The sequence below is a fragment of the Mustela lutreola genome, chromosome 12, assembly GCF_030435805.1.
Source record: "Mustela lutreola isolate mMusLut2 chromosome 12, mMusLut2.pri, whole genome shotgun sequence".
NCBI lineage: Eukaryota > Metazoa > Chordata > Mammalia > Carnivora > Mustelidae > Mustela > Mustela lutreola.
Window position 1 is genome coordinate 89,584,542 of NC_081301.1, and position 20,634 is coordinate 89,605,175.

Sequence of the window (20,634 nt, forward strand, 5' to 3'; positions counted from 1 at the left end):
TCGGAAAACTTGTGAAGGAGTGTGTAGAGAGAGCACCAGGTTTGTGGTGAATCCCTGAGTCTGCCCATCAGGGAAGGCCCGGGCTTTATCAGTGTTTTGAGAAATGCAGCCCCTCCTCCAGTGGCAACCTCATGGTTTCTAAGGGGCCACACTGCCTTGTCACCAATTCCCAAGTAGCTGAGACTGACTACAGCTTCTCAAGACTCCAGTCCCTTCGCTTTGGGCCACAGGGAAGTATGTGTCACTGAGAAGTCGTTTTCAATAGTCCAAAGTTGGCCAGCAATTGGGTATACACCCAAAAGAACTGAAAGCAAGGTCTCAAAGAGATATTTGTATGCCCATTTTTATGGCACTTTACTGTTTTTGTGGTTAAAAGAATCATACGGTATGTGCGTGCAGTGGAATATTATGGTTGCCAGAGGCAGGGCCGGGGTGGGAAGGGCAGGGGGAGGCCCTGGAGAGTGAGGGAGCTATTTAATAGGTTCAGAGTTGCAGTTTTGCAACAGGAAAAGTGTTCCCGAGATCGGCTACACAACAATGTGAATGTGCTTCAACCACTGAACTGAACTCTGAAAAATGAAGACGGTACATTTTATGCGACCACATGCATTTTGCCACAGTCAAAAATTAAAAGAAAATATTCAGAGATTTTGCAGGCCCACAACCTCGTCTCCGCAATCCTGAAATTCAAAAAGCCCTGGAAACTAGACGTTGTGATGACAGCCTGTTGCCCCGGAGTCCGGGGCGGTGGGGGGCAGGGGGTGCTACAGCGTCAAGTCGTGTCTGCGTCAGGTTCATCTTCTCAAAAATCGGGAAAACTCTGAAATACAACCGGCCTCCAGAAGTTTCCGAGACAGGACTGCTCTCCTGTATTCTGATCACGTCCGCTTTCCCCCTTCGGAGGAGACCGAGCCGTTCCCTAACTAACGACGCAGGCATTTTACTGTGGCTCTGGGGCTCTGCTAGCTGGCCCCTGCTTTGGAAACAAAATGCCTGAATTCGGCCAGGGCAAGCGGGTAAACGAAACAGAGAGCCGGCTTCCTTCGTGGCTGCTGCCTACCGCCTCCCACCACCACCACCCCCCCCCCCAGGAAAGCCAGGGTCCCAGCAGGTGCCCAGCGATGGTTTAGGTCGACTTACCAGATCACACCTGGGCACGCTGGACACAAACTGGGCGCCCTGGCAGCCGAGGATAAATCCAGCTAGATTTAAGAGGACACACACCACGGAGAGCAGCACAAAGAGATTCACCTGAAGTGGCAGGAAAAGAGGCCATTAAAAAAGACAGTAGTTAAATCAGAGTTTTGTCTGAGTAAAAATAAATAAATAAATAAAATTCATATTCTCTTCCTAGAGGACACACATTTTTTTTTAAAGTCAGAACCATGTCCTTAATGTACCAACGTTTCGTTCATGTTGTAGAACTTTAAAACTGTGTTGAGGAGGACCACTGACTCTCAAGTCCCTCATTTTTTTTTTGCCTCTCTTTGCATCTAAGGAAGTTCTGACTCCCTAGATCCGATCTGTTCATTGCATTAAAGCCATGGCCAATTCCTCCTTGAGCCCTTGTTATTTTTTTCTGAGTTCAATTGGTAAGTAGGTAAATGGAGAATTCTAGCATGTTCTACGAGAACCCAGGAAAGTCGGAGCACTCAGAGCCCTTCCTGGCCAGAAGTAAAAACAAAAGTACGTCTTTTCTCAGTTCCAAACAGTGTAGGTACTAAAAAATAAGTCTACAGTGATCTTCTATGTACTTTTTTCCAAAGCTAAATGTTCCATATGTTACGCTAAATAATTCAGAATTGACAGCAATCAACCAAGAAGCCAGATTTTACTTAGTGCCAATTAGAGACTGCTATAGCTTTTCAACTTGAGGACTATATTGATGATCGAAATCAAATCTCATCACAAATAGAAAGGATTGGAACTAATGATGATCAGCGTTGGCACCCGGCATCAGTCCAGGTAGTAAATGCCAGAGTTGGCTGGGAAGTGAGTTCTCATGTGAACGCTAGTTCGGAAAGCCTGTTGTGTGTTGTGGTATTCCAAGAAGCTTGAAAGCATCTCCCCTAAACCCATGTTATGAGTCAATATTTAATATCACGTGATGTTGGGGCACCTGGGTGGCTCAGTGGGTTAAGCTGCTGCCTTCGGCTGAGGTCGTGATCCCAGGGTCCTGGGATCGAGTCCCGCATCGGGCTCCCTGCTCAGCGGGGAGCCTGCTTCCCTCTCTCTCTCTCTCTCTCTGCCTGCCTCTCTGTCTACTTGTAATCTCTGTCTGTCAAATAAACAAATAAAATCTTTAAAAAAAAAAAAAATCACGTGATGTTGTTTCCTAAGAGGAATTCTTCCTGCCTCTCCAGGAGTAGTCTGACCTCCGCTCCTTTCCTTGTTTTGTTGAACTCTAAAAGGGCTATGCGTGCTGTCATCAGATCTTGGGGGAACTGCCGGCCGCAGCTGCTGGGTTACTATTTCTCATGATTTGTCAGTGTCTGTGGGACTTACCTGGGTCAGGAGCAAGAAGAGCCACCCCCCTCCCCCGGGCACAGTGTCAGTCATTGTCATGCCAAAGCTTTGGAAAACGAGGAGGCCCAGTTGGCCAAGGACAGAACATGATCTTCTCACCTGGGCTTCTCCTGTGCACCGGCAGCAGGTACTCAAAGACACACCTAATACATCTGGAATCTTCACACCCAGTAACATATTTATTGTTACTATGGGGAAGTCTAACTTTCCTTTGAAAATTATCTTTTCATGCAACATCAGATGCTTTGAAAAGAAGGCGTGGTTATAATCCTTATGCCCACCAGCACATCACAAATCTTCATAACTATGGGGCACCTGGTGGCTCAGTCAGTTGAGCGCAACTCTTGGTTTCAGCTCAGGTCATGATCTCAGGGTCTTGAGATCAAGCCCCACATGGGGTTCTGTGCCCACCTCAGAGTCTGCTTGTCCCTCTCCTTCTGCCCTTCCCCCATATGCTCAGTCTCTCTCTCTCTCTCTCTCTCAAATAATCTTTTATAAATAAATAAATTAAAATCCCCATAACTAGCGATTAGCAGCATCAGATATAGAAAGAGTGAGAGTTCATTACTTCCAGCACAGGTTCCCAAATCTCTTTATTAAAATCTTCAATCCATGGGGCACCTGGGTGGCTCAGTGGGTTAAAGCCTCTGTCTTCAGCTCAGGTCATGATCTCAGGGTCCTGGGAACGAGCCCTGCATCAGGCTCTTTGCTCAGCAGGGAGCCTACTTCCCCCTCTCTCTCTGCCTGCCTCTCTGCCAACTTGTGATCTCTCTCTGTCAAATAAATAAAATCTTTAAAAAAAAAAAAAGTTAAAAAAAAAAAATAAAATAAAATCTTCAATCCAGCTCATCAAATGACACTGTTAAGAAAACCAGTAGGCAAGCCACAGACTGGGAGAAAACATTTCATGCATGTATTAAACAAAGAACATTTATCCAGGATATAAATATAACTCCTCAATTCAATAATAATAAAAAACAGACAACAGAAAATCGGGCAAAAGACTTGGACAGATATTTCACAAAGGAAGACATAGGAATGGTCGATAAGCCCATAAAAAGTTACTCAAAATCATTAGTCATCACGAATGCAAATTAAAACCACAGTGAGATACCACTTCACATCAACTAGAATGGTTAAACTTAGAAAGAGTGACAACAGCAAGGGTTGGCGAGGACGAGGAGCACACGGACCCTCCGGCGTTGCTTGTCTGAGTATAAAATGCCTCTTCTTAAAAACTAAATGTAAATTTCCTTGCCAAAGAATTCTAAATACTGTTGACCCTTGTACAATGCAGGGCTCAGGGGTGCTCACCCTGAACCCCGGCATGCAGTACAAAATCGGATTATGACTTCCAAATGCCCATAAACTTAACTATTAATAGCCTATTATTGACCAGAAGCCTTGCCAATAACAGAGTCAGTTAACACATATATGGCATGTTATATGTGTTATATACTACATTCTTACAAGAAAGGAAGCTCAAGAAAAGAACATGTTATTATATTAAGACAATCATAAGGGAGAGAAAACATTTACAATTCTGTACTATATTTATTAACAACAAGGTCTGGGGGCACCTGAGTGGCTCAGTGGGTTGAGCATCTGCCTTTGGCTTGGGTCATGATCCCAGGGTCCTAGGATGGAGCCCTGCATCGGGCTCCCTGATGAGTGGGGAGTCTACTTTTCCCTCTCCCTCTGTGTGCTCTTTCTCTCTCAAATAAATCTAAAAAAAAAAAAAAGAAGAAGAAGAAAAGAAAAAAGAAAGAATCTGCATGTAAGTGGACCCATGCAGTTCAAACCTCTGTTGTTCCAAGGTCAACTGTGGTTTATGGAGATAGTCCATCCTCGACTCCCTATTCCCTAACCATGGGTTGTAGCAGGTGAGTTCCTTCCAAAGAATACATATGGAAGGGAAGAGCGGGAGCAATCTTCTAGTGGAGAGCCCTGAGAAGCCAGGGGACCGAGGTTAATATCACTGATAAGTCGCGTGGATGGCATGCACCCCTGACATGATGTGATGAAAATGGTATTTTACCTCCGTGTTCTTGCTCTGCCAAACTGATGATAATCTCAGTCTAATCATAAGAGAAACATTAGATCATTCCAACTGAGGTCCGTGCTACAAAATACCCGACAAGTACTCTACGAAATGGTCAAGTTCATCAAAAACAAGAGAAATCTGAGAAACTGTCACAGCCAAGCGAAGCCTAAGGAGACATGACAAGCAAGCATAATGTGGCCTCCTAGGCTGGATAAGGGACATAAAAAGAACATTAGATACAAATAAGAAAAACTGAAGAGTCCGGATTTTAGTTGATAATAATGTATCAATATTGGTTCGTTAGTTGCAACAAATGTACTATACTAAAGTAAGGTGTCAATGATGGGGAAACTGAGTATGGCGTCTACACGACCTCTATTATCTTTAAAATATTTCTGTAACTCTAACACTGTTTTACAGTAAAACGTGTAATTTAAAAACTGCAAAAAAAAAAAAAAAAAACTGAATATACACCTTCCTTTTGACCTGCTCTTCCTCTCCTAGGAACAGACCCAGAGAAATGACTGCAGTTACCCACAAAAAGACTTACAGAAGAATGTTTACAGCAGCTTTGTGCATATTAGACCAAAAGTAAAAATACCTCAAAATATCCAAGAGCAGGAGAAAAAGGAAACATATTGTGGTATTTCCGAATAATGGAATACTTCCAGCAATAAAGGGAACACACTACCGATGTACAACAACACACAGAAGTTCAAACACATTGAGTGAAGTAAGCCAGATATTATATGATTCCACCTACATGAAGTTCAAGAAAAGACAAAATAATCGTAGTGATAGAAATCAGAAGACTGGTGCCTATTTGGTGGGGGGTGGGGATTGACTGGGAAGAAAGAGAAGAATTGTCTAAAATGATAGAAATGTTCCATATGTTGTTTGGGATGTTGTCTACATTGGTGTATCCAACTCTCAAAACCTAGCTAATTTTAGAACACTTTTGATCAGGGATTTATATAAATTATATTTAGTATATATTTTTTAAAGATTTTATTTATTTATTTGACAGAGAGAGATCACAAGTGGGCAGAGAGAGAGAGAGAGAGAGAGAGGGAAGCAGACTCCCTGCTGAGCAGAGAGCCAGATGCGGGGCTCGATACCAGGACCCCGAGATCATGTCCCGAGCCGAAGGCAGAGGCTTAACCCACGGAGCCACCCAGGTGCCCAATTATATTTAGTATATTAAAAAGATAGTAAGATGGGCACCTGGGTAGCTCAGTTGGTTGGGCGACTGCCTTCAGCTCAGGTCATGATCCCGGAGCCCTAGGATCAGGTCCTGCATTGGACTTCCATCTCCATGGGGAGTCTGCTTCTCCCTCTGACCTTCTCCCCCTCATGTTCTCTCTCACTCTCTCTCTCTTGAATAAATAAATAAAATCTTTTTTAAAAAGAAAAGAAAAAAAGAAAGAAAGACATTTCTGAATCCATCTGCCAAGACAGGAGTGTGAGATCATACAATGGATGGGGCTACTTCTCGAACGTCGGAATAACAAACGAGCTGAGAGAATGCTCCAGAGGTTCACTGCCTGGTAGACTTAGCTCCTGTCCCGCAATGGATGGGTTGCCAACGAGAAGTCACAGTCAGATCACTGAACACCAACCCCAGAATGAGGACACAGCCAAGGCACATAGGCTGTGTACAAAATCACTGTGCCCTATTCCCCATACTTATTCCTTCCGGTGGCTTTTTTATTACTATCATTAAAACTCTGGCCAAGCTTATTGGTTATTTGGTCATTCGAATTAGTCTAGTGCAGAAACGGCAGCATGTATCAGACATGGGAGCTAGAAGGATACCAAGCTTGTCTCCTTCAGAGGCTGGATCAGGTTCAAGGGTGTATAATAGTAGAGTTACAAGGGACCCAGCTGGGATTTACAGGGACTTTCGGGATAGACCTCTCTGGCTTTAACCCAGCTATAATCGTGTAATTTCCAAGACCCAAATTTCCATCCCACTCATCACCAGAGGGTGTCCTCGCAAACAGAAGGCAGGAAGACATCAGCTACTAAGGAGGAACATCCTAGTCACAAAGTCTGCTCGGCTCTGTTTGCAAAGGGCAAGGATTTCTTACATTTCTTATATTCTCATCATTCTTGCTTTTTATTTTTTTTTAATTTTTTAAAGATTTTATTTATTTATTTGACAGAGAGAGACAAAGCGAGAGAGGGAATACGAGCAGGGAGAGTAGGAGAGGGAGAGGGAGAAGCAGGCTCCCTGCGGCAGGGAACCCGATGTGAGGCTCGATCCCAGGACTCTGGGATCATGACCTGAGCCAGAGGCAGACATGTATCAGTCATGTATCAGACATGTATCAGTCTTAACAACTGAGCCACCCAGGTGCCCCAATTCTTTCTTTTTAAAAAAGAAATCATTGCAGGTGACTTGAATTTTCTCTTTCCGGCAAGCACCTGAATTTGGAACCAAGATGCCTGGTTCGTTTGCCGTGATATTTAAAAAAAAATTTTTTTAAGATTTTATTTATTCATTTGACAGAGATCACAAGTAGGCAGAGAGGCAGGCAGAGAGAGAGAAGCAGGCTCCCCGCTGAGCAGAGAGCCCGATGCAGGGCTCCATCCCAGGACCCTGGGATCATGACCTGAGCCGAAGGCAGAGGCTACCCACTGAGCCACCCAGGCACCCCCGCCGTGATATTTTAAGCAACCTCTGTGAGACTCACTTTTCTCATCAAACAGGTCTATATTCCTAGCCACCTCAAAAGATTAATGAGAGAATCACACAAAATGCTGTCCAAAAAAGTCCTCTGCACGCTGCAGAATGCTATGCAATCGGTCTCATTATTTATAATAATAGGCACTTCCCCTTTGGGGGAGCAGCTTGTTATCACAAAATGGATTTCACTAGGCCCAGTACCGGCATTTTCTCCTCAACGCCTGGGACATGCTGGAGTTAATGGCAGTTAGAGAGACACTCTGATTGTAAGAATAATCTGCAGGTATACTGTTTCCAAAACTTCTCTAAGAAGAATTCTTCCTACAGCCTGCAGATAAGTTCCTAAGGGAACTCACTCCATGTTGACCATGGACTCTTGTGCGGAAGAGACCTCCTGACCCTCTCGCCTGAGCCCTTCCCAAGGAGGCTGGCCTATGAAGACTATATCCATGGGTCCCCTTTGGTCTCTTGCCTTTAGTGAAGTTCAGCCATTGGGGGGCCCTTGCAGAAGACTGGAAGGAGGGAGGAGGGTGACGTGGGTAGTTACTCCATAGGTTCCTTCCCTGTAGGCTGTGTCCCTTAACGGAAAGCCACAGGTTCTTTCAAGGGATCCTCGGTCCCTGATTCCAAATTCCAGATTCTGGTCAAGCCTCGGGACAATCCCAGCTTCACAGTTTCCTACACCTTGCACATTCCTTCATGAACAAGCCCTTTATGAAGCTCTTCTCAAGGTATCATTTTCTTGTTATCTGTGCCCTGCCAGGACCTTGACTAATATTCTCTATAAATTTCTTCCTTACATTTGACCTATATTTTTTTCTGATCTCTAAGCTTTGTTCCTATTGTTCTCAACTCACAGTCATCACCACCTGCCCCGCGAAGGGAACACCATGGGTTACATATAGTTCCTTGAATTCTACCAAGACCAAATCATCATTGGGATTTACCATCAAGAAACGGAAAAGTCCAGAGTCGATGCAGAAGGGTCCTTCTAGAACTTGGATTTTAGACATGAAAGACAGTAGGACCCCAAAAGTGGAAGGCTTGCCCTCCATAACTGGCATCGGGGGCTTTTAAGGGTAAGGTGCAAAATCCAAGATCCAAAGAGCTGGTCCTCTCCCAGGACAGGCAACATGAGTGATACCTTTTATGCCTTTGGTTTTACTGTTATGAACTTGAGCCAGGAGTATTTTGTGATACGCACATACCAGTAGCTTGATGCAAAGGCATTATGCTTTGCATAACGGAATTCAGCTCCGCTCTGATCTTTTGCAAGTGTGCCCCCAGGCCATCCCAGGTCTCAATAAAAGCACGTTTGGGGAACTTGAGGCCACCGAGAAGGAATATCACTTTCAATTTGCCATTCCCACCTGCTAAAAATTCCTCATAATCCCCATCACATAATGTCATTAAATAATTATGCCTCTCACTGCTTGGTATTGTTGAATGTCTCCTTTGGTACAAGAGTTCATTCCTTAACTAGGTTGACCTTTCCCTACTGTACAAGGACCTGTATTTTGCTGCTTCTTCCCCACTGCTCCAGACTCAAGATGCATCTGAAATGTTCCCAGGCATGTTTAAATAAATAGATGGTTCCAGAGATTGTGTGGAAGTAGCGTGGTTTAAAAATGAGAGGTTTAGTATGGTGGAGTGAACATAAGCATTTAGTGCTACCAATTCCTAAAAACCCATTACAGGGGCAGCAAAGGAAATGTTTTAAATGCAGAAATACGTAAGGATAGAAAGAACAGGAAAATGGCACCACAATTTTAGAAGCTGGAAAGCCAGTGGGCCAGTATGAACTGGACTCAGGGGTGCTGAGAAAAGAAATTCCTACAAGAGCCACGAGGGAAGTCAAAACCATGGGATTCACTCCTCAGACTCTCCAAACGTTCAGAAATGGGTGGTGGCCGTGACAGTGAGGCTAAAAACGGGACTGGCTGAGAGTCTAAGAAGCCATTAGAAATTGGTACAACCACTGTGAAGAAGCACTAGCATTTGTTCTTCCTCACAAAATTCAACACACATCGGCCTATGGGTCAGTAGTTCACTTTAGGTATATGGCCAAGATAAATTAATGCATATGTCCCCCAGAAGACACACCCAGACACGTCAGAGCACTGGTTCATACTAGCCCCAAACTGGAAACAATGCCCATGTCCAAAAACAGAATGGATGGACAAATTAAAGGAAGCTCATAAAGGAACTAAAACTCAGTGCTACGTTCTGAATGTCTGCATCCCCCAAAATATATTTGTTGAGATCCTAACTCCAAGGTGTTGGCGTTGGGAGGTGGTGCCTCTGTGGGATGATGAGGTCATGAGGGCGGAGCCTCATGAGTGGGATTCGTGAATCTGGATGTGTGTGCACACGTGTGCATGCACTCACGTGGATGTGCGCTTCCATTTAAATATCAGAAGCTCATCAGGGTACCTGGGTGGCTCGGTGGGTTAAAGCCTCTGCCTTCGGCTCAGGTCATGATCCCAGGGTCCTGGGATCGAGCCCCGCATCAGGCTCTCTGCTCAGTGGGGAGCCTGCTTCCTCCTCCCTCTCTCTCTGCCTGCCTGTCTGCCTACTTGTGATCTCTGTCTGTCAAATAAAATAAATAAAATCTTTAAATAAATAAATAAATAAATAAATAAATATCAGAAGCTCACCAAATTCTTTCCTCATGAAAAGAAACTTCTAGAAACTTCCAATTTAAAAAATACTATCACTTCAGAATTCTTTCCCTTTGTGCTCTTCTTTCTTTCTTTTTCTTTCTTCCTTTCTTTCTCTCTTTCTTGTTTTTAGAGAGAGAGAGGGGAGAAGGAGCACATGGACAGGGAGAGACAGAGAGAGTCTTATGTGGGCTCCACCCCCACTGCAGAGCCCGGTGAGGGACTCTATCTCATAACCCTGAGATCATGACCTGAGCCAAAATTAAGAGTCAGACCCTCAACCAACTAAGCCACCCAGGGCCCTCTTTTTAGTCATCTTTCAATTTCAAAAAAAATACCCCTGGAAGTCATTTAAACACTTTTCCCTCATTTATAGCCTTTTGATACTGCTCAAGGTAAATGAAGACCAAAATACACTTTTTTCCCATGGGGCACAAAATCTGATCCAAAGACACAAAGATGTAGGTGGTCTTAAATTATACTGAACTAGTTTGGAGGAACCCACCAATCAATCAATAAACACAGGAAAGAGCCAATTCTTTATGATAAGCACTACATGAAGGCATTGTGCATTCTTACTAACATTCTGGAACAAACACAGAACAGATCTGAAGGGCAAACACGATTACTATCACTACTGGCATGAACATGGCTACCACCAGTGCTCCTGGTGGGAACTACGACTTTCTAGAGAAAGAAGGTAGCAACGATTGGGACTCCTGTCCCATTATATCAAAGGAAGTAGGAGTGTAGGTGGTAAATGAGTGGGTAGAAGAGCGAAGCACCCAGTCCTTAGAATGTAAGTTATATTTTCCCACTGAAACAAGAATGTTGTGGGATCAAGCTGGGAATCTGACCAGCATTTTAACATTTATGTCCTAAGCACCAGGGAGTCCAAGCTCCAAACCACTGATTAGTCACTGGTTAATAAGATGAATGTCATAGGACCTTTGACAGTTAATGTCACTGTGCAGTTAGCTCTTAATATTTAACATTTTAATTCCGTTTGGGGAACCATTTCAATACAAACATGTAGAATCATGAGCAAAGTTATCGGAGTAAAGCACACAGACACTGGAAAAAAGATTGAAGATATCAAGGGAATACTTTTCTGAACTACGTTAGCAAAATGAATGTTAAGATTCACCACCCAGCACCATGGCAACCAACAAAGCATAACAAATCACAGGCCACTCTCAAAGCCCAGACTCCTGCTGCTTTCAACCTATTTCAGGAGCTCACACATGCACTGACTTGGTCTGCCCACGTGCCTGTAATCCTCGGATCCCTAACGAACCTACTCTGGGGCTTCCCTTCCTTGACACCCTTTAAAACTTCTTCCAGAAGCTTGGCAGATATGTTACCAACGTCCAGACTCGTTCTCCTTGCCAACAAGCAAAACACAGGCCCGTTGCTGTGAATATGGAACTAGCCGTCTCCCTTTCCTCCCAAAGACAGTTAAGTATCAGATTTACTCACATTATGGCTGTCCCCAGATTCTCTTTTTATAAAGTGTTTAAAATATAATAACATTTATTCCCAGTCCCAGGCTTCTTCCCACCCCTGCCCCCTGAATAAGACAGAATAAGACCAATTATTGTCAGTTTGGGACACAGCTTTGAGATGAGCTTATAACCTCAGTTAAAGCATTTATAACTGAGAGTTGCTAATTCCTGGTGAAAACGTACAAATCTCAGGGGTACTTTCGAAGCTCCTTGCTTGTGAAGAAGAAATCCTGCCTTACCACGGGGCCCTATCCTCTGTTCCCTTGTAGACTCCCTGTTCCCTTGCAGACCACCCCCAGCCTCAGTCTCCCAGGCTTTCCTTTCAGGACATCAGCCCTCATTGCTCAGAAAGGTGACTTTCCTCATGACCTGAGCGATCAGGCTTAGCCGAGGAGAGAGTGCCCATGGAGCACGTCTGGCTCCATGATTCCCTGATGCAATGTAGACATCAGACAGCTCTACCACCCTAAATGCACATATACTAATTGAGAATGTGGTAAGGACCAGGAAAAAGACACCCTAATGACAGTCTCAAGAGAAATAATCAAGAGGATGATGTGACATGTGAGACTGGCTATTCAAACAAAATGGAAGGAGCAGGAACATGGTTTGCTATAGCCCTTGGGAATAAGGTGGCAGGAGGAAATTGGGATTTGAAGATACCAACAGCCACAGAAAGGGGTTTTCAAAAAATATATTACTTATCTATTTGTTTATTTGACAGAGAAAGAGAAAGCACAAGCTAGGGGAGTGGTAAGCAGAGGGAGAAGGAGAAGCAGACTCCCGGCTGAGCAGGGAGCCCGATGTGGGGCTCAATCCCAGGACCCCAGGATCATGACTTGAGCCCAAGCCAGACACTCAACCGACTGAGCCGTCCACGTGCCCCGGCCACAGAAAGGTTTAAACCACAGAAAGTTTGCAGATCTGTGATTCTTGAGACTCCACTTCTCTTACTTCATTATTCTTTTCTATTTTCCTTTGTGCTTCTCTAATTTTGGTTCTTTCCCTGATTCTAGTGGCTTCTCCACTGTCAGCTCTAGAGAAGTTAGGCAGAGTCAACAGTCTCCGTGGATGGCTGCCAACTAGTCTTCCCTCTGTTCCCACAGGCTGTCCCTCACATCAGGCAGTGGAGGACAATGCACAGTAGGGAAGGTGAGCCAGTCTACAGGAGGAAGGAAGTATGGACCCGAGCTATGACATGAATGAACTGTGAAAGCACTCTGCTAAGTGAAGTAAGCCACAGACAAAAGGACATAGTGCATGATTTCACTTATAAGAGGCACCTACTGTAGTTAAATTCATAGAACAGCAATTGCCAGGGGGGAATGAGGAATTACGGTTGAATGGGTAGAGAGTTTCTGTTTGAGATGATGAACAAGTTCTGGGAATGGGTAGGAGGGATGGTTGCCCAGCATTGTGAATGTACTCAGTGTCACTGAACACTGTACACTTTCGGGAGTCAAAATGATATACCTAAAATATGTACATTTTACCCCAATTTATAAGAATTGCAAAAGAAAAAAGAAAAAGAGGAAAAGAAGTGGAGTCTAATTCCCAATTTTCATCCCCTTGATTCTAGGCTGGTCTTAGGAATTTGTTTGACCAATAGAATGCAACAGACATCAAGTCTGGACCCTAGGAAGCCTGGCGTACTCTCCCCACTCCACCCTCAGCCTCCCTACCTCCTACCCCCACCCCAGGCCATTGGAACACCCTTCTGAGACCCTCCCTTGCAGAATCCAGCCACTGTGCTGGGCAGCTGTTATGTGGGGAAGCCACACATCCACGCTCTAGCCAACAGCACTTGCTGAACTACCAGCCATGCCATTTATAAGCATACACTAAAATACTTAAGGATGAAACGTTGTCAAGGCTGTTATTTATTTCAACACAATCCCATTGCAGGAGAAAGAGAAAAGTCAGGGGTGTAGGTGAGATAGGTCTAAACATGAGTCAATGATTATGATAGCTGGAACATGAGTACGAGAGAACCTGGAGATGTTTATTTCTTTCAGATAAGGGCAAATTTGAAATTTCCCATATTAAAATTAGAATGAAGAGAAGGTGGAGGAGTGGGACAAAAGGAAATGGGGAGGAGGAGAAGATAAAGGAAAGGGAGGAAGAAAGGAAGAAATAAACCAGTGGACTCGTCTTCACAAAGTCAACCCCTGGGAAAAAAAGGGGAGAAAGTGACAGGAAGAGTGTTCTGGAACAGAGAAGACTAAAGAGACAGAATAATCTAATGGAATGACTGGACCTTGATAGGGTCTTGGATTAAAAAAATGTTATATAACTTTTTCTTAATCAAAGGCTTTTAACTGAAGTATGATCCATGAATATTTCTGTATGTGTGAGTGTATAGTTCGATTAAGAAAAAGTTACATAACATTTTGGAGTACCTGGGGAAATGTTAAAAGGGGCTGAATATTACATGGCATCAGGAAATCACCAATAACTTGGAAAAAAGGAAATTACCAATAACTTTCTTAGTTGTGATAATGTTATTATTCTGAGGTAGAAGAATGTCTTATTTTTAGGGAACACCTCACAAAGCATATAGGATTAAAGTATCATAAGTTGAAGACTTTGAAAAATGAAGAAACAAAGAGGCAAAAATTCAAGAGGCTCTACATCTACTAAATGTTCCAGGGAGAAAGAGCTAATGCAGGGAAGGAAATAATCAAAGAAACAATAAAGAAAAGTGCTCAGTGTTGAAGAAAGACACGTGTCTTCTAATGAAAAGACCTCAAAGCCTCACAGAGTGAAAGTACTCAAAAAGGATGAAGCAAAAGAAAACCCACAACTAGACACATCCTCATGTAATTTCAGAACACTGTCAGAAAAATTACCTGAAACTTGGAAAAAAAACAGAAGAGATTATTGGGTATTCCATTTACTTATCTACTTATGTAATTGGCTATTTTACAACTCCGTAGAGGCACAGTTTAAGTTGTAGATTTTTTTTCAGGAGAGATGAAAATAAGTTCTAGCCAGTGGAACAGAAAACCTTTAAAGGTACCATGTAGGGGGGCCTACTGGACACCCACTCGTTTTGTATCCACCTCAGCAGTCCCCTCTTAACATGGCCTACAAACACTTAACTTCTCAAATGTTCTTTGAAACAGTTTTCCCTCATTAATGACGCATGTCACTTTGTGTTTTCCCAGAAGTCATGATGTTTTCTTCTTGAAAATGAAGCTTTATCAATACCAAGGTTAAAAAAAAAAAAAAAAAAATCTTGAAAGCTTCCAGATAAGAAAAAAAAGAGGCTGCTTACTAAGGAGCAAGAATCAGTCAGCATCAAGCTTCTCATCGGTGACAGAAATTATCAAGCAATGCCTTCAAATTCTGGATAGAAAACTTTTTTTTTTTTTTGAACCTAGAATTCTCTATCCAGGTAAACCACCCTTAAAGTGGGAGGGTCAGCAGGAGGGCAAAACAAAGACACATCAAGACTCTTAAACCCTGAGAGAGCTCCCCTCTTCCTTCACATCATTTCTGAAATTTTTTATTTGATCATGTTCTCTAGTAAAATGAAAAAGGGATTCGAGGAAAAAGAATACATGAGGCACGAGATCTAAGAAACAAGAGTTGTAACCCAAGAATATAAAGAAAAGAAATTTTCAGATGACAGCTGTGCAGCAGGCCGAGAAAACCAGAAAAAAAGTCCATACTAGATCAGGAAGTCAGTAGTCCCAGAAATGTCCAAAGGGAAAAGTGGAACAGCTAGCAGAGAGTGCGATTAGAAGTCAGACGAAGAAACCTCCCACTTAGACTCAACTGATTTTCAACTAGTATTCCAAGACAATTTAATGAGGAAAGTACAGTCTTTATAATAAATGATGTTGGGACAACTAGAGACCCACATTCAAAGGAAAGACCGTGGACCACTGCCTCACACCATATGCAAAAATTGATTCAAAATGGACCACAGACCCAAGCATAAACTAAAACAATAAAACTCTTCCAAGAAAATATAGAAGCAAGTCTTTACAAACTTGTTAGATCGAGGCTTCTTAAATACAAATGTTTAACAACACAAGAAAAAAATAGATAAACTGGATATCATTATGATATAAAAATTTGTGCCTCAAAGGACACCATCAAAAAAGTAAATTGCTAATTGGTAAGAGACTTGCAATTAAAAAAAAAACCCAATGGAAAAATGGGCAAGGAATCTAAATAGCCATTCCTCTAAAGCAGACAAGAAAATGACCAATGAGCACATGAAAAGAGTGTCAACATCAAATCAAAAACATATTGAGAGACCACGTCAAACCTATAATGGTGGCTCTCATCAAAAAGACAGACAATAGGGGTGCCTGGGTGGCTCAGCTCTTAAGCCCTTAAGCTCTTAAGGTGCCTTTGGTTCAGGTCATGATTCCAGGGTCCTGGGATTGAGCCCCACATTGGGCTCCCTGCTCAGTGGGAAGCCTGCTTCTCCCTCTCCCACTCCCCCTGCTTGTGTTCCCTCACTCCCTGTGTCTCTCTCAAACAAATAAATAAAATCTTGTTAAAATAAAAAAAGACAATAATAAGTATCAACAAAGAGGAACTGGAACCTGCACCCACCGCTGATGGGAATGTAAAATGATACAGCTGCTTAGGGAAACCGTTCCTCAAACTCTTCAACATAGAGTTACCATATGACTCAGCCATTCTCTCCTATGTGTATAGGCAACAGAAACAAAAACTTGTCCAAAAAATCTTGCATGTTCATGTTCGCAGCAGAGCTATTCATGATAGCCAGAAAGTGGCCATGATCACCAGCAGATGATTAGATAAATAAAATGTAATACATCCAGAGGCGCCTGGGTAGCTCAGTCGTTGAGTGTCTGCCTTTGGCTCAGGGCATGATGCCGGCATCCTGGGATCCAGCCCCACATCAGGCTCCCTGCTCAGCAGAAAGCCTGCTTCTCCCTCTCCAGATCCCCTGTGCTTGTGTTCCCTCTCTTCCATAAATAAACAAAATCTTTTTTTTTTTTTTAAATGTAATACCTCCATCCGTGGAATAGTATCCAACAATAAAAAGGAGGAAAGGCAATAATACATGCTATCATATGGGGGACCCTTAGAATACTGTGCTAAAAAATATGCTGAGTGCAAGAACCCAGTTACACAGGATCCCATATTACAGGATCCCATTTATCTGAAATGCCCAGAAGAGGCAAATTTATGGAGACAGACAATTCATTAGTGGTTTTCTAGGGCTGGGGAACTGCAAGGAAACGGAAAGGATTTTTTTTAGGATTAATTTATTTTTGAGAAACAGAGCGAGTGTGTGCTCTTGCCCGTGAGCGAGCTGGATGGGGAGGGGCAGAGAGAGGGCGAGAGTCTCAGGCAGACTCCACGCTGAGCAAGGAGCCTGACGCAGGGCTTGACTTCATGACCGGAGATCATGACCTGAGCTGAAATCAAGTGTCCGATGCCTGGGGCACCTGGGTGGCTTGGCTGGTTAAGCGTCTGCCCTCAGCTCAGGTCCTCATCCTGCATCCGGCTCCGTGCTTGGCAGGGAGTCCGCTTCTCCCTCTGCCCTTCACCCCGCTCATGCTCTCTCACGCATGTGCTGTCTCTCTGTCTCAAACTAATAAAATCTTAAAACAAAGAAAAGAAAGGAAAGGAAAAGAAAGAAAGGAAAAAGAAAAGACAAAAGAAACGAGTCGGACACTTAACCGACTGAGCCACCCAGACGCCCCAGATATGGGAGAGACTCCTTTTTTTTTTTCTAATTTTTTAAAAGATTATATTTATTTCACAGAGACAGAAAGAGATCACAAATAGACAGAGAAGCAGGCAGAGAGAGAAGGGGAAGCAGGCTCCCCACTGAACAGGGAGCCTGATGCAGGGCTCGATCCCAGGACCCTGAGATCATGACCTGAGCGGAAGGCAGAGGCCTAACCCACTGAGCCACCCAGACACCCCATGGGAGTGGCTTCTAATGGGTACTGGGTCTTTTGGGGGTTGATGAAAATGTCGTACGACTGGTGATAAAGATGTTTGTGCCTGTCTGTGAACATGTAACAACTACTGCACTGTACATGTACAACTACTGAATTTTTACACGGTGAATTTATAATGTATCAAATATAGTTCCATAAAACTGTCGAAGACGACAACGATGGTGACATAAGGACGGCAGTGCCACAACGGTCAGATCATCTCGGAGATCAGAGGCTTTCTTTGCCAGGAGAAAAAGAAAAGAGGCGTTTAGAAACTCCAGAAAAGGAGACTCAGATGCATATTTTTTTAAAAACTCCAGAAATAACATAAACATATGTGTCAAAGTCATGGTCCAAAACTGAAGTCAAGTGAAATGCGAGACGGAACCCAGCAAATGACAGACAAGAAGAAAAAACAACAGATTTGATGTGGTTGCTCAAAACGATCCCCCTTTGAGGGACCACAGGGTTACATTTCCTTTTCTCTAAACTTAATCACTCACGGTGCTGCTACCAAAAATAATGTTGCCGATCCCTTGAGTAAGCAGGGCTCGCAGGAGCCAACAGAAAACCACTTTGTTCTCTCCCTCCATGTTGTTCAAGCCCACGCTGCAGGGCTAGTGTGTCCTGACCCCTTAGATGATTTCTGGGACTGCACCTGTGACCCCTCTGGTCAATGTCAGGTGCAAAAAAAAATCCTCCAGTCACTTTAAGTTACAAAAATTCTCATTTCCATAATTAACGTGTCCAGACCTGGGTCCCAGACAAAACTTGAACTTCAGTTCTAGCTTTTCTCTCTCTCTCTTTTTTTTTTTTTAAAGATTTTGTTTATTTATTCATAAGAGACAGAGCGAGAGGCAGAGGGGGAGGGAGAAGAAGGCTCCCCGAGGAGCAGGGAGCCCGGTGTGGGACTCAGTCCCAGGATCCCGGGACCACGATCCGAGCGGAAGGCGGACAATTAACCATCTGAGTCACCCAGGCGCCCCAGCTTTTCTCCCTCTTATCTGATAGGTCACTGCAGGGAAGGAGCCAGCCTGCAGGGGAAAGGCAAGGGACTGACGCCATCTTCTCTGTTTCCCTCTTTTTGGGTCCACTTCTCCTAAAGCCTGCCAGCCACAGCTCTGTCCCCTTGGAGAGGAGGGAGTAAGCGGGAGACCGGGCCACGCCGGTAAAGAAGGTAAGGGCAGCTCACGGGACTCCTCCCGTCTGCTTTCAGTGTTTACAGAGCACTTGTTCTCGAACGCGCTTCTTGGTTCCTCTGCGACAGGACTGTGCAGCCTACCGTTCCCTTCTCTCAAGCATCAGACAGTGCAGGCCCAGCCTCTCCCAGTTTGGTCTTGGTCCAGGAAAGTACAATGATTTCCCAACAGTAGTCTTTAACTCTGAGACCACAAGGCACTCCAACCAGCCCTTTAAAATTCCCCAGGCAAGTGTCTGATACCAGTCCAGTCAACCAAGGGACCAGTATCAGGTTCTCCACGGGCTTATCTTAAAGCACTCATTCCCTCCCCCATGAGGAGGTGGACTCAAAATGCCACAGCAATTCAGTAACTTTCTCCAAACCATCTGTCTCTTTAATCCCTAATCTTTGTATAGGCTAAGGGCTGGAGATCAGCTAAGGGTTGCAAAACTGGTTTTTACCCAGAAGTTTTACAAGTCCTGCTTCAACAGTCTAGCACTGGAATGTGGAAGCTGTTGGCATCTCCTCTACAAACTGCTGCCCCAGGTGAATCTGAAAATCAAGAATCCGAGGGTGCCTGGGTGGCTCAGTGAGTTAAGCGTCTGTCTTTGGCTCAGACCCACGATCTCAGCATCCTGGGACCCAGCGCCGGGATTGAGCCCAGAGTCCATCTGCTCACCCAGCGGGGGCGTCTGCTTGTCCCGCTCCTTCTCCCTCGACCCCTTCCCCCCTCTCAAATAAATAAAATCTTTTAAAATAATTTTTAAAATTTTTAAATAAAGACTCCAATTCTCACACCCTGTTACAATCACGTTCACATAGTGAAAATACTGCAAGGCCCATTGTTGGGTTTTGCTCTTTTAGACACGATTTAAGATCAAAATCTGAATGGTCTAATAAAGTTTAAGAGCAGGGTGTAAATGTTAAAATACGGAGCATCTAAAAGTAATGGTTTTACTATCAGAAGGCGGCAGAAGGAGGAAAAAAGTAGATTTGAGGGCTAATCCCTTCATCTTATAAAAGGAGTCAAAAGATACTACCTCAAGTTGATGAACTAAGAAACAGAAGTTTATAAAAATTATTTAAAATTATAAACTTATCGAGAGGAGAAATAAAAATAATTTCCCCCCCAAAAAAACCCCAAAACAAGAAAGGATAAATGCGAGAAAAGGTTATGAATCCCTCATCTTTAGAATGGAGACAACCATCAGGGGCACTAAAATCAGAGTTTAAAATGGTTAATTTGAGGGGCGCCTGAGTGGCTCAGTGGGTTAAAAAGGCTAATTCGGGGAGTGTGCTCAGGACTGGGGTGCTTGGAGAAATGTACAGAGGTCTGATGACTATTTTTAACCAGAATAAGGCTGCTGATGAGTGCCTTCAATAAAAAAGATTTTCTTCCTCTTAAAAGGCATTTAGCAAATTATCAAATGTCACCATGTCACAGGGGTGTGTTTGAAATATATAAAAATAGATAGATACATGCAGTGCATGTGTACGTCATACATACGGCACATACGCACACACAATGTATGTATGTATATAACATACACAGGTTTGATAAATATACATAGCATATATGCCATGCATGTGTTTGATATGTACAGTGTGCACATATCATATATGTATTATATATACATGTTTGAAATATACAATATGCATATATACATTTATAAATATATTTTGTGGATACAGACATAAAATAAATAGGAGACAGTTTCAAAGAGGTGATTTACTTATTATGCCCTAAATTATGCACTTAGGGGACCCAGATCAGATCCAGATCTGACTCAAATCTCTACTCCCTCGTCTTCATCAACTTGCAGGATGCCTGCTAAAAGACAAAGATTTATACATTATTCTGTTTTCTTCTTTAAAGAATTCCTTAAGGCCACCCTTCGGTATCCTCATTAAGAAATTACATCTAGGGGCGCCTGGGTGGCTCAGTGGATTAAGCCGCTGCCTTCGGCTCAGGTCATGGTCTCAGGGTCCTGGAATCGAGTCCCGCATCTGGCTCTCTGCTCAGCAGGGAGCCTGCTTCCTCCTCTCTCTCTCTCTCTGCCTCTCTGCCTACTTGTGATCTCTCTCTGTCAA

The 20,634-nt window shown here is 43.6% G+C and overlaps 1 protein-coding gene across 3 annotated transcripts in view; it reads right to left on the bottom strand.

Moving 5' to 3' along the window:
* ENTREP1 (endosomal transmembrane epsin interactor 1) overlaps positions 1-20,634 on the bottom strand; it is a 63,678-nt gene that overhangs the window by 23,355 nt on the left and 19,689 nt on the right. For 2 of the 3 annotated variants that reach the window (XM_059141195.1, XM_059141194.1), the window contains one exon: positions 1,141-1,251. The exons of the other annotated variant lie outside the window; for it this stretch is intronic. In XM_059141195.1, coding sequence (XP_058997178.1) covers positions 1,141-1,251 — 111 coding nt within the window. The remainder of the gene's footprint in view (positions 1-1,140; positions 1,252-20,634) is intronic. 3 annotated transcript variants of the gene reach the window in all.